General features: G+C 39.0%; 1 protein-coding gene across 1 annotated transcript in view; it reads right to left on the reverse strand.

The window, feature by feature from the left end:
- Positions 1-15,085, reverse strand: part of SLC35F1 (solute carrier family 35 member F1) — a 220,887-nt gene that overhangs the window by 18,948 nt on the left and 186,854 nt on the right. The window contains exons 5-7 of the mRNA XM_057368986.1: positions 11,446-11,602; positions 7,065-7,117; positions 2,428-2,582 (exon numbers count right to left, since the gene is read on the reverse strand). Of these exons, the coding sequence (XP_057224969.1) occupies positions 2,428-2,582; positions 7,065-7,117; positions 11,446-11,602 (365 nt within the window). The remainder of the gene's footprint in view (positions 1-2,427; positions 2,583-7,064; positions 7,118-11,445; positions 11,603-15,085) is intronic.

Raw genomic sequence — 15,085 nt, forward strand, 5'->3', positions numbered from 1 at the left:
ACTCTATCTCCAGCTATATATTATTACATTTTAATACAATAAAATCTTGAACAATTAACGTATTGRATTGCATGAGTATCACCAGAATTGTGTCAAGTTAACATGCTGAATTYCTAGATTCCATGGGCCTGTGTGCTTTGAAGATGTCTGCATGTGGGGTGATACCAGAGATGCAGCTGTTTATAAACTCACTCATGTCCTCATGTAATGACGTTGCAAGGCTGAATTATATAAAAATGAAATGCTAATAAATCAAAACATTTCAAAGGCAATCTTGTCCTCAGTTTGRTTTCAAAAGCTCTAAAGCCCAGTTAAACTAATTTCCTGCATTTTCCATGGATTTTCATACACTTCTGCTATAGGTGCAATAAACCTGTCTGATGATAAAAGTAGCAGCRCAGGGAAAAATCATAACTGTTTCTTGAAAGCCTCATAAAATCATATTCTGCAAGGGACACTAAACCACTCTGTTGATCCTACTTCTGCATAAAACCATTTGCTTCCCAGTGAAGTGGGGCYGTGCCCGTTGGCCAGAGCAGAAAAAAGCATCAGGATTTGCAGGGGATGCACAGCTGGGCTGGGAATGAGACAGCTCTTTAAAAGCTGGGAAACAAGCAAGTGTACCCAGTCCTAGGAGGGGAATTAATTCAGATCACTTAATGCTAACATATTAGACTTCATTAATGAGTGCAAGTCACACATTTCACAGTTCTGCTTCCACAGATAAAATGCTACCTGATAGCAAAGCAGAAAGAGAAGGAGGACTAAGGATATGACTAAGGACCAAAACATGGTAACTAAAGAAGAGATCAAATAACTAAGTGGACTTTTAAACCTAAACTATCTTTTCATATAGCCTCTCTCTTCAAATTTCATCTGCAGTGTAAGTTTGAAGGGTGTGAAAGGAGACACTGACRGCTTGAGAGGTTGATGCTACATTTCAAGTAAAGGTCCTTTAAAAAAGTCCTGACAAAGGTGTTCTCCTTATCAACATTCAGCTGGGAAGAACAAAGGAGARACATGAGATTTGTATGGATTGCAGGATGAGAACAAATCACAAAGGCAACGCAGTGATGAAAACTGTCAGTGCAGGCTTGATCCTTGTGAGGTAACTGGCTTCCAAGAGGAACAGAGACAAAAGCATTGCACCAGGCGTTGGAGGGACCAGGACCTTGAGCTGAAGGGCTGTGCCAAGGAGGATAAAACCCTCCCAGATGAGGTGCAGAGAAGGGCTTGYTCTGGTTAGTGAGCTAAGGGCTGAGAGACAGTATAATTCCTCTCTACCCATGTACCAGTGGTGTAAAATGGAATGGAGATGGGCATTCTTCCTGCCAATGGATACTCTTGGCACAAAGATGAATGCCCCAAAACCAGACACAAGTACATTTATGCTGGAAATAAGGAGGTTTTTAACTGTTGGAGAAACAATGTACTGAAAGTCTTCCAAGGACAGCAGTGGAGGTAAAGAACGTGAATAAGTTTAAGTAAAGGTCTGATATGAGTTTGTGAAGGTGACAGCATGATACATATATTAACCATAGGAGAATGAGATTTTCAGTTTTCTAATAAGACAAACAAGGGGCAGAGGGGACCACCAGTTACTTCAGATATGGACCACAACCAGTTTATCAGGACACAMGGTGAGATGGATGCTTTCAACCAGAAAACCTTTCAGTTCTGAGCCTTCTACTCTTGAGCCCTCTTTCCATACAGTTCTTAAAGGGAGACCAAGATGCCAGTATGGATGAGAGCTGACATGAACTTTCTGCAGAAAGCTGGGSGTCAGTAAAGCTGAAAATTCTGCCTTCATGGCTCTGCTAATGCACCCAACAATTAGACACAGGAAGAAATTAAACCTTTCATGAACCTTTTGCCTTTCAAGTGCCTAAACTTTAAGGTTTGTGTTTGAAAAATTGCCTTTTTGGTTAGGTTTGAGCAATGCTGAGCACAGAGCTGTCCAATCTCTGCCACCTTTTGAGTCTCTGTCTCTATCGGAGTTTGATTYTGCCAGTACACCACTGCCACTGTTTTTGGAATTACATTTGGCTTTTACTGTGTAATTTTGTAATTTTTCTTAGAAACAGTCGACTAACACCATTAAATAGGGTCCCTCCCTTCATGCTGCCACCTTCACAGCAATTGAAATGTGCCTTTGATAAGTAAGATGGAATTAATGATACAGTGACTGATGAACAGGTACTCAAATCTTAAAGCTTGTAACAAAAAGACCAAATGAGCACTCTTAAAAACCTGAAAATCATAAAATAAAATCGGTTTTCCTGTAGGAAGCCTGAAGGGAAAACTCAACTTGCACTTTTACTGTTTACATCTAGCAAAGCTTGGAGGCTTCTTTTGTTTCCCCATTGTGCACTGATGTTCCTTCAGGCATTCAACTATTACCCAAAAATATCTCACATTTCCACATACCTTGTAGTGGAAGAGGAACAGTCCACAGAAGAGGCTGTACAGGTCAGCTGTGAGCAGGGACAGGTTGACGGCAGTAGCGCTGGTTTTCTTTATGACCACTGGCATGAAGCTGTAGAGGCCAAACATACAGGCACTAAAGCCAACATACAGCAAGCCTGAGGAAGAGAAACAAGAAGCAAAGTCACCTTCCACAGCCTGCAGAAAAGACTTGGGAAAACAAAGAATAATGCTTTTCCAAAGAAACAGCCATATTAGTAATATACACATATATATGGAGTGAAAACCGTATCAGCAGTGGACACCAGGTCCTTTGGGATCTCCATAACAGCAGAGTTGTTTCAAATTGGTGTCTTATACTACTAATGGCTACTTCATGTCCAAGATGAATTTGGACAAAATGATGCATTTGGACATAGCAAATCTAGTCTCTTAAGAACTGAATGTCCCCAACACCAAGTGAGTTCAACTGAGTTGGATGGAGAACACAGTGTTTTCTGGGAATCAACTAAAAAATGAATGCAAAATTATTTATTTGCAAAGGAGTTAATGAGCAAACGTATGAATGCATGAGGACAGCACTCAAGTGTCAGAGGTCCTCGTCCTATTTTGCCACCAAAACTGACAAATTGCTTCATAATTTTGCACCTCCGATCTTCTTCTCCTTTTTGTCTACCTTTCTTAATAAAACTTTTGTGAGCTGAAATGCTTTCTGCTACATGTTTACAGAGTGCCTCACACAAATTAGATTGTTAGACACTAATATAATAAAAACACATTACAGTAAAAATATAAATTAATTAAAAAACCTAARTAACTTACTGGGAAAGAATTCATTGCTTCAGTTATTACTTGATAAATCCCAAGGCAAATTAATCAATATGAAGTTAAAAAAGCAGCAAACACTTTACTCATCTGCTCTCATGCAAATGATATTTCTTAGGCTGCCATATGCTACAGAATTCCCAGCTGATATGTGCTTGAGCCTAAATTTAGACYCATGCCAGCTATTCAGAACATGTTGTTATTGACTAAAGTTGTAGAAAATCTGATTGCCAGAGTCCTGAAAGGGATTAGAAAGGATAAAAAAAAAGGCCATATAATGTGTGTGGATCCACTTAGTTAAAAATTCTTTAGAAAAGCTATCTAAAGAATAAAATCAGCTGTGACAGATTGAGTCATTTAGAAGCATATGAACTGAAATGTACATTCAACTAAAACGCAGCAGACACGAACTATCAGTGTCCATACTTGTTATGGCATGATAAGGAATTTGAGTTTACATTCARAATATGGACAATCATGGTAAAAAACTGGTTTTACCCTTAGGTAGCAAATTTATAAGGTGTGCGTGTATACGGGTAACAGAATTAAGTTTTAGGYAGTGCTTGAAAGCCTAAAGCCTTTATTCAAACTCTGCAACTTTCCTGTAGCAGGCAAATGATTGCTCCACAGAGAGTTGTTTTGGTCAATGGGGAATTGTTTGCATACAGGACCATTAAGCCAGCTTTTCTTCCAGGCTTATGAAGAACAGGTCAGGCACCAAAGCCACTCTGGATCAGAAGTCAACATTGTCAAAATAGAGTCTGCAAATTAYCAGCTGGTCCACCAAGCCTCTGGTAGTCTGGATTTAACACAGCTTTGCTGGTTTATGCACTCAACTTACAGTATAATTTTATGGGATTGCCTTGGTGTTCACATTATTTGACAGCCAACCACAYGGCCTTCACAGGCTGCTTTTCCAAAGGGCATTTCAGTTCCAGTGGAAAATTGCTTAAACTGTAGCTGTCCAAGCAGAGGTGAATGTAAAATGACATTTCATTTACACCTTAAAAATACATGTAATATCCACCAGCTGAGTGACATTTAGTGGTGACAATAAACCACTGAAATTAACATMATATGATTTTCAGATATTGCTTCATATGATTTTCAGATATTGCTTCTTAGAGGKCCAGTTTTGAGACTAAAARTATGTTTTAAGTCAACGGCTTGAAGCCTCAGCCTCCTCAGGTACCCATGTAGAGCGAAGAGCAGCCTTGGGAATTGCCACCAGTGCTGCAATCAAAACAGACTCCACAACTTCTCTGGGCAACCTATTCCACTGCCTGGTTGTCCTCAGTGTGAAGATTTTCCCTTTATCCACTCTGAACCTCAGCTTCTCGCTGTTGTCTCTCATCCTCCTGCCATGCACCTCTGTGAAAACCTTGGCTCAGTCCTTTTGATAACCTCTTTGTAAGTAACATCCTTTCCACAGGCTGAACGAGCCCCAGGCCATCAATATTTCTCTATTTCTCTTCAGACTTCCTGTCTTCACACAGAGGGCAAGATCTGCCCATGGCACCTTTCTGAAATAGACCAAGTACCACCAGCATGACTTGAGAAGTCGGGGTCTTGTTCCTGAGCATGCTGGCTGATTCCGGTACGGTGCAATAATGCACAAATGTTGCCTTTGTGGTTTTACTCCAAAAGCGAATGTTTAATCGAAATGAAATGGAATCAGTTATGATTGTTCGTACTGTCCCAGAACAAAGATGATTCAGAAATATTCTGAAAAGGCACTTCCTTGGAGCCTCAAACTCTCTTTTCTCTTAAATGAAACATGCGAGTTTATTCGTTACTATTTCATCTATCACTATAAAACATGTCATGGTCTCATATGAAACCACTGTGTCAAAACTGTATAATCATTCTCCTCTCAGTCAGGTTATCAGCAAGTATTAATAATTAAACCTTCAAGAATTCAAACAGAGCTACACTGATTCATACTAAGAGTGAAGATGATGATATGTATCAGGGGGATTTCCAAAATTAAAACCAGGAGGCCCACAGCCTGTTTTAAACATGATAGACATAACAGATTGGCTTTAGATCTTTATATTCAAAARTCATTTGCATCAGCTCAAAGGTAGCTCATCCAATCTTAAAAGCACMATTATGGCAGATGGCAACAGGCCACCGTGAGTTATTTATTAGGTTGCCTGCTGTGACTTTATCACCACTATCAGAAGGCTGATGATTTAACTCTGCTGGACTGCAGCTTTGAGTCTGTCGCAGTGGATAACTACTCAGGACAAGGCTGTGAACTCCCTGACACAGATTTGYCAATCACTCCTTGACAATCTTGTATCACTGCCAATGCAAAGGAAAGCACAACCAGGTGCAGTGAAAGCCAGGGAAGAGCTACAGAACTGTCACCATTTAATCCATGTTCAACTGCACATTTCCAGTTATTGCTCTAACAAAACAAGTATGTATCTATGATGCTTTTGCTAAGATGATCTCAGCCTTGTGAAGCATAAGGACTCTTCAGAATTAGTAATCAACTTTCAATGACATTTTAGAGGCATCACAGATGAARTAAGACCTTATTTTAATAGCACATTTCACTGGTATTGAGTTAGAACAGAAATCTCATGGAAGTATATATGRCATTTACACAGATAGGAGATTAATTCACTATGACCACCGTTAGTTCCATCACTACCAGATTAATTATGTCCCAAAGCTCCTTCTCATAAAATACAAACACTGATGCAATTATGCTAATTATCTCAGATTAAAGAAGGCCAATACACTTACAGTACACAGTTGAGTGTGTTTCTCCATGGATACTTTAAATTGATTTGTCACTTAGTTTTACAGCTCAACCATCAAATTTCCAAGATTTCTAGGTGCAATGTTCTGTGAAAAATATGCTGTATTTATCAAGGCTTATGATGATGAAAGGTAATTGTGAATTAAGTTTAAAGAAACCAGCTGTATTTCATAATTTGTATCCCCTCTCCTCAGGGATTCCCTACATAATCAGTTATTTTTGCACATTTCTGAGCTGTCATTTTGAAGTTCAGTCTGAAACTAGGAATAGAGCTGTTGTCAATGGATTGGCAAAGCTTGAATCCTCTGCAATCCATCAGCTCTGTACTACTAGTATTAGTATTACTAATGTACTACTAGTACTAGTATTATTTCTTCTATTGTCATAAACAGTGAAAAAGTGATTACAGGGACTTCCCTAAATATCGATTTGCTTTTAAAACAAATAATTCACTGGACTAATTAGAAGGGAGCCATAAACTCAGCTTCCAAACTGAAATGGGAAAATGCAATCCACTCCTTGGCAGAACACCATAAGAGCTTCACTGGGCACGATGCTCCCTGAACTTGTCTAAAGACACATCTGCTACATTCCACCAGGACTATTTGGAAAGCAATTAAACATTTTCATACAGAAATGCTGCCCCTGGAAGACAGTTTATGAGGCTGTAATGTGYAGCCCTAGTTTTTTTGTTAGGTTCCATTTTCCTTCTTTGCCATTCATTGAAAAGGTTTGACTCTTAATGACTACCTCATTTATTGTCCCAGTACTGCACTGAATCTTAGGACTGGAAACTCCATTATTGTTTTACTTCATGGCTGTCTGAATGATTAACTTACAGSATTCAAAGAAGGTTAACACAGCAGTGGAGGACAGATCACTGAAGGACAGTTATGAGGCATGTGGCTCAACCTTTGCCAGTAACTGGTGGAAAAGTCACAAACATTGGTTCTCCTGAAACTCCTCACGTGCCTCCCCAAACACTGGTCGTCTCCACACCTCCTTCAGCAACTATCTTCAAAGAGGTAAAGTGTTTTCTTACCTATTTGCCAATCCCAGGGAACTTTCAGCAGCTCTTTGTGCTCCATGATTGCACTGGAAGAGAAGAGAAGGCAAAATTTGATGACGAGAACAGAAGTTAAATTACTTGTGCTCATTTGATTCGAATCCTGGACAAAACCATATAAATAACCTTATAACAAAAAATCTCTGTAGGAACCAAATGCAATCAGAGTTTGCTAATCCACTCAGGCATTATCCCTGTGCCTGTGTATTTGAAAGATCTTCAGGGCAGTAATCAGATGTGATAGCATGCAATTTCCACCAGTTTATTTCCAGCTCTATATATACCTGCTCTACACGCCCATTTCCCCTAAATGCTGAAACCTCTTGTACTCTTCTGACTTAATATTCTGAAAGCTTTTGAATGTTAATTATTAATAACATATCTATCTGAGTTATTCACTCTTCAGAGCAGCTCTGCAGTGTAAAATAAACAGATATCACAGGCTGGCTTTGGGAAGCATACTGTGATTTGTTACACACTGAGAGAAACCAAACAGTCAAAGCAATGAAAGTCAGGATAATAAGAAAATGATGGACAAGGCTGCAAAAGTTCACTTTCAGTATCTTGTAAAGCTTGCATAGTACATTAATATCAAAATCACAGATCCATAAAATTCTAAGGTGGCAACAAGTCAGTTCTTCCCAATCCAGGCAAACAGACACTTGGAGACATGTCCCAAGCTAGGTCTTCACTCAAGTAACCACTTTCTCTATCTGATTTCCAGACAAATCCTGCTGTGCAGAACTCTGCATGCTGGTCTGGACACTATTTTAAACAAGTACAAAATATGGAATTATACAGATTGAAAAATAAAGTATCTAGGACAAAAGGTGGCATGTGGAAAACCAAGTCTAATAGTAAAACTACAGGAGCTCAGCCCCTTCCAGATTAATCTAGTCTAAAGAGTTGCATCCTGGAAATTCTAATTTGTTTGCTGCTGATGTGTAGCAAATCTAATACTGTGTACAGAATAATAAGACTATTTTGTCTGCAAAATAWCTAAATTATGGGTGTCTTTGCATGCATAAGGCATATGTCTCTTTCATCAGCAAATTCCTGAAGAATATAATGAAAACAAACTGCAATGTSTCTTGGTCCAGCAAAAAAAATTCCACATAACTTAAACATAGGAACATTGCTTTCATATTATTGCTTAGCCAAAACAAAAGAAGTACAAAACAATATTCTGTAGCTCGAGATTCCTTATGATCTGTGAAACAAAGAGGGACAAGAGAAACTTTGACAGAAGTGGCCATGAAGTGATGCCARAGGCACTGAAGGATTGGAATCACAGTAATCTTTGAAAGGTTGTGATAAYTGGAGGAGGTCCCTGACGACTGAAAAAAAGACAAATGCAACATCCAGTTTAACACAGAACAACAGAGACAGCCTGGCCAGCCTTATGCTAACCTTTCGGGAAGATTGTGGAGCAAATCTTCCCAGAAACCAATTGCAGGAAATGAAGAAGATGATGCCAYTGGGAACAGCCAGCACAGACTTTCCAAGTGCAAAGCTGACCAAAGCCTTCTATGATGAAGGATCAGTAAACAAAGGAGAGGAAAATGGATGAGAGGATCTGGTGTAACCTCCTGTGACTTTAGCAACGTTTCCACCAACATGTTTACCTTAAAGATCTTTACAGACTGAAGAGGTATGGACTAGAGGGGTGCACTACCCCCAATGCTGTCAAAAGAAAGGGGTCAAAAGAAACCTCATGAAGTTCAAGAAGATCAAGTATGAACTCCTGCACCTGGGGTGGAGTGACACTATGAGTCAGTACAGGCTGGGAGCTGACTGGATAGAAAGTTGYTTTTCAGAAATAAACCTTTGAGTCCTGGTGGACATCARCCTGAACTCAAGTCAGCAATGTGTCCCTGGAGCAGAGCAGGCCCACAGCATCCTGAGCTGTGGTAGTAAAAGTCTGGCCAGCAAGCTGAAGGATGCAACTTGAGAGAGCAGCTAAARTACTGTGTCCAATTTTGGGCTATCCAGAGCAAGACAGACATTAACAAATTGAAGTGAGTACAGTGGAACTCCATCACCACGRTCAGGCAGGTTCAGCACATGAYGTAAGAGGAGATGTTGAAACMGCAGGGTTTGCTTAGTGTGAAGAARAGAAGRCTAAGGRGGAAAGGAGGACAAGACAATAYATTTTCCATCTTAACTAYGCAATGKRTAGTTACAGAATGGAYAGTCATACTTTYCTTGGAGGTGCACAACAAAAGGTTGAATGACAATGGACACAAATTGCAATGTGGAAAACTCTGATTAAATATCAGTGGAGAAAGAATTAGTCCAACACTGGAACAGGTTGCCAAGCATGACTGGCAGTTCCATTCTTGGAGATACCAAGAAATCAACTGAACAAGTTCTTAAGCAACCTGATGTAACTTTGGAGTTAGCTTTGAGTAGAAGCCTGAACCGACCTTCATGGAGCCCTTAAAAAGTAGGCCATGTTGTGATTACGTGATTCCATCAGAAAACCTTATCTCCATTTGCTAGGTAGTTGTGACATCCCCAACTCTTGTAAACGAATCTCTTCTTCTTCCTCCCTGCTTTAATCACATTCAACATGCTAAACTTCCTTTTCCACCATGTCTGGGTAATTAGCCAACTCATTAATTAACAGTTTCTCTTGACAGCTTGGCTCTTCCTTTGCTGCACAATGCACATTATCCATGTTTATTTTATATTACAATTATGTTAATATTAAGCACTCCTCATTCTCAATCCACTTTGTGGATGCCAAACAAACTTTGACCAGTGCTGTGTCTAGCATGGCCCTACTCCTAGGACATTCCTTCCCCGGACTCCTTCAATTTAAAAGATCTAAAGGTCCTATATTGCACCAAAGTGTTTCAAAGAAAGAGTCTGCAATTTTAATATGAAGAACTGGCTTCTCTTTGAAATAAGTGTTACATTTAGTTAGATTCAATCTCTGTGAATACATACCTATGCGAYTTTTGCTCTTCATGATAGGTAAAGATAAGAAAAAAGCGCAGGTATGAGCTAAGTGTGATTGAATCTCCAGAAGGTGCCACAAAACATTTCCAGCAAAAAGCTGCAGAAGCAAATTGAGAAAAACTTGTTGGAGCAAACTTTTTGGCCTAATGTTGAATAGAAAAACCTTAGGGCTCTCAGAAAGAAAAGGTTTCTTATTGTTTCCTTCCAGTTGTGTCTTTATACAAAGATGTCTTGCTCCAAAACCAGCTTCTCAACAGCAAAAATGCTCACAGACCCTGAATTGTGACTTACTGCTTGGGTCAAGAGGGAGTAATGGCACTACGATTAAAATCTGGAATATGAGACATTTACATGACAGTTTACACACACAGAGCAAGACAAGGGCACTGCTTTGATGCCCTCAGAATCAGTTAGTACATACTTAATCACAAACACATTAAAAATGCTTTAGCCAAAGATTCTAGGCATATTTACATGCTCCTAAATTCCATATTTTTGAAAAGGGAACTGCTTGTATGGCAGCTAGTTAAYATAAATAATGTTGACCCTTGTTCAGATCCCAGATAAAAGGATCAAGCTTTCTAGCTAAAGAAACAGAACTATTGAAGTAGGAGTTGTTTGGTTGTGTTTTTTTTTGTTCAGTCTCTGTTCTTAGAAGCAGAGTTGTTCAGATTTGTAGAGAAGCAATTTGTTTTGGATTAATAATCCAGAGTCATTCTGTGCAGCAAGCAGCAGTGGCAGATCTGCACAAAATGCAGCAATCTTGCATGACTACTTTTACATCAGTCACAGTACTACAACACTGGAAACCATCTTCCAGCTATTGGGCTTGCAGTTGAGATGCTCATTAGGTACACGTGGATATAGACCAGACTCCTGAAATCCACATAACAATCTCCTCAGTAGTAAATAGTYTTGAAGTGAAAAGGCCATTTTCTTAAAGCCTTTTTCATTATTTCTGCCATATCATAATGTAGTTACACAGAACAAGCGAACCAGCAAAATACCTTCTGACTGGATGTTTCTTCTACGTGCTCAGAAACCAAAATGACGTTTTATAGGTATAAAACAGAGGAAGCTTCAGATTTTGTGATTCACAGATCAAACTAAGACATTAAGTATCCACTCATCTTTCAGCAGCAAGATGATAGGACATGTCATTTCCCTCCCCAAGTGACTACTCAAGAACACTGGTCCTTGAATTAGAGTACTAGGGTAAAAATGTGTGTTATTCAAATCACCAATTTGAAATATGAAAATCAATTCAAATTCCAAAATTTAATGACACCTACTCTCCACAAGAAATGGCTACTCTTACAGAGTAGTGTACCTCAATGGAGGCCACTGCTGCATTTACTTGAATGGCCTTGGTGACTCAAACCTGCTCACTTACAGCTGAATTCCACTGAAGAAGGAGCCAAAGAGTCCGATCATGCCCAGGAATTCCACTCGACTCAGGTTTCGGACGATGTACTCCTCACAGACGTTGGAGATGCCGTACAGCGTTGCTCCRCCAAGCACTAAGAGATCCCCTATCAGTTTATTTTCACCTAGGGAGAAACACAAGAAGATCAGAATGCCTCAAAACAACCATCTTTTGGTCGAGCAAAGGTGAAGGGAGAGCATACTCCTTGCTGTAGAAAAGARAAGCCAAAAATTCTGAAAAACTTAGTGACACTCTTCAGAGACGAATCCTTTTTACTTTATTATTGCTACTTTTCTTTTTCTCTGCAGAAAGAATGAGACTCAGCTCCACAGAGCAGCTAGCATCTCGTCTTGAAATTTAACCAGTCTAAAATATGTTCAGAGCTTAGATCTGAGGACAACTGAAAAATTCAATGTACCTGTGAAATGAGTGAAGAAATCATTACAACCCAATAKTGACCTCATTCTCACATGGAGCTATTTGACAAGAAAGGGAGGAGGAAGGATGGGGTGTAGACAGGGTGATGATAATGACAGATTTTTAAAAGATGTTCAATTAACATAGCAGTACCTAATGCATGCAAAGAACAAKAAGATGCATTTTCAGTAACTCCAGGTATATAGAATTACTAAAACAATTTTTAATCAAAGACTATTTGAAATCTTTTTAAGTCTTGGGAGATTTCATTATTGGGTGTCGGGGAGAGTTTCAGGGACATTTGATCAAGATCAAGTTCCAGCTTGAAAACTGAGGCCCTAGCTTTGCAAACTGGTGTGTGCAATTCCCTCTGCACATATGGCTTGTTAAATGATTTCTACAAGAGCTCCAGCTTCACAAAGCTGTCAGATATTGCTGCAGAACCATATTTTGAAARGCTGAATATAATGCATTTTTCTTTGAAAAGTTTCAGTAGAAATGCTGAAGTACTAAACTGTACTTTTTAAAAAATGAARCCTCGTTGTCTTTTAAAATACCATGATTTATTTTTTATGTCCCTGCCTTTTAAAGTTTTATTTCAAATGATTCATAAAAGATACACTGCAGTAAATAAAAATGGAAGCCAAACATTCTGATTGGTTCAAAATTATCTTTTCAACATTTTTCTTTAAGGAGTTCTTTTACGCTTTTAGTTATCATTCCAAACTGTAGTGCTAAAATTTCTATGGAGAAGAAATTTATGATAATAAAAACGGTCATAAGAGGATAGACCAAGGGTTCATTAATTCAGTATCCTGTCTCCAATACTGGCTATAAGCACCAGAAAAGTATAAAYTGTTTAAGGACAATAGGAATGGAGTAAAGTGTAAAATATTCCCAGTAACACTCCCTTAGTTTCCAGCGTTTTTCAGCTCAGATGAGATGTGGCTTCTGTGTAATTAGCAAACATTACTAGATTTGTTTTTCACATACTTATCCAGCCTTTCACTGAATTTCTGCTTTGCATGTTTCCTCTCTGGCAACATGTTTATCTTTGACCATTTATCTTTATAAAATTTGGCTGTTTTGTTGTGTTTGGTTGATTGGTTGCTTGCTTGCTTTTTTAGCCTTCTTTCKCAATCAGTAATGGAAGATGCTCTTAATTTAAAATTAAAACCATCAGCACTTCACAAAACTTCTTCATACCCCTGATGCATTTCATATTTCACAGTGACACCATTGATTCCTCACTGAGCTCACTCATTTGGAATTTATTGCAGCTACTCACTGACACTTTGAGGAAGTATTGCAGAAAAAGCTTTTGACCCTAGAGCTTCTGCTGGGACAAAAATATCATCCTTTTGCATCTGTGAAACAGAAGCAGCTCTGAGGCTGGGCATTTTCACACAGATGGGATGGCCTCAAGCATCACACCCCRACAGCTCTCCCCAAAGTGCTCTGGTGCTGAGTGTGAGCCTCAACCTTCAGGGCTTTCCCAGAAGAGGGAGCCAAGATCTGTTCAGAGCACCAGACTGACACRGGAACCTCCTCTGGCACTCAGCAGCACAGGGTGGCTGAGGAGAGCATAAACAAACAAGGAAGCACAGAGGGACTTTTATCAGCCAGTTCTTGGTAGATTGGGCATTTTTCTGAGATGGAATTTGCATTAGATCCTCAAACTTGATAAGCCTTGAGGGATTCTTCATCAATTCGTGTAAATTTCATATATTTTTGTCCTACTACTAAGTACTTCATGTTTTTAACTTTTATGCTGGATACCTCAGATTTATATTGGYCATCCCACAATTTTCTGACTGTAACAAATATTTAAAAATCACTCTGTATTGACCCTCTCCATGTGRCTGAAGACTTCATATACCTTTAGAGTATCTGTCTCTTTCTTGCATTTTCTGAGAGACAGGAAGTCCTGGTCTGGCTAAAGTCTCTTCATTCTAAGCCCATTCTATGCCCTTGAACAGCTTTCTCACCTTTGTCCATAGCTTATGCAGGCTTATTTTCTGATTACTTCTTTCTGAGACATAATGACTAGAATAATATATGATACCCAAGGGGTTAGTGCATCAAAACTTTCTGTACAGGTGTAAAAATGTTGTAAAATATGTTTTTGCTTTCTTTCTTAGCATTTACCGTTCTGGTTGTCAAATGCCTTATCTCTGCTTCCTCGAGAAGCTGAGACTTTGGAACTTCCCCAAGATTGACATATCCCTATAGACTTCTTTTCATGGATGCAATATCCACATGCATCTAATGGTTTCATTGCTAAGGAAATATGTATCACTAACTAGAGACATCCTAAAGACTTTTATATAAATAAAGTTTACATTTGACCAATTTAAGGGTGCAGTTCATTCTTCAGAAGACACACAGTGCATAACCCGGGAAAACAAGCTTTACATTAAGGATTGTTAGCATATTTAATTTTCTGTGGAGAAGTCAGAGTCCAGAYTGGAGTTAGTGTTTTGGGAACTACTTACGGCACTATAGTGTAACACAAATCTTTTAAATGTGAACTGTGTTCCCACATGATTTCTTTTCCCACTCTCACTAGGCCTTTTTGTCACATTTTTGCCCCACCCCATTAAGAGGAGTCTCTCTTTGCTTTTGGCTGTACTTACTGATGAACATAATATCTAAAAATCAGTCTCAACGAGTCCCATTTTAAATTGAACATAGACTCATATATGCATTAACAGGACTGATGTGACTGGTTTTTWGAAACTATTGTAAACTAAAGCTGTGAAGTGCTTTGAAAAACCTGGATAAAACATTCTGTGGCTCAGACCCCTGTATATGGTAGGAGCAGAAGTATGAAAACAGCTCACAGGAATTAGGTGAGAATAATGTTATTTTCAGGTATACTTGGCAYGTAAGATGATAGAGCACTAAATACTTGATAGTAATTGCTTTTCCCACTGAGTAATGGGAAAAATATCAGTAAGGATACAATAAAGAGGTAAACCACCACTTATTTATTGAAAATTGAAAGCATGAGTGCACATTATACCTAATTCCTGCAGATGGTTTGAAAAATACCTGTTAACCACTCAGCGATACATTTTAAATTCATGKTCTCTTACTGTAAGAGCTGGCAGGCTAAACTGCCTCATGCTGTGGGTACCTAGCAGAGCCTTATGGCTCTTCTAATACAGTAAGCAGTGTGGTCAACAGG

Source organism: Malurus melanocephalus, unplaced genomic scaffold (assembly GCF_030028575.1).
Source record: "Malurus melanocephalus ecotype Western Australia unplaced genomic scaffold, MMel_1.1 scaffold_100, whole genome shotgun sequence".
Taxonomy (NCBI): Eukaryota; Metazoa; Chordata; class Aves; order Passeriformes; family Maluridae; genus Malurus; species Malurus melanocephalus.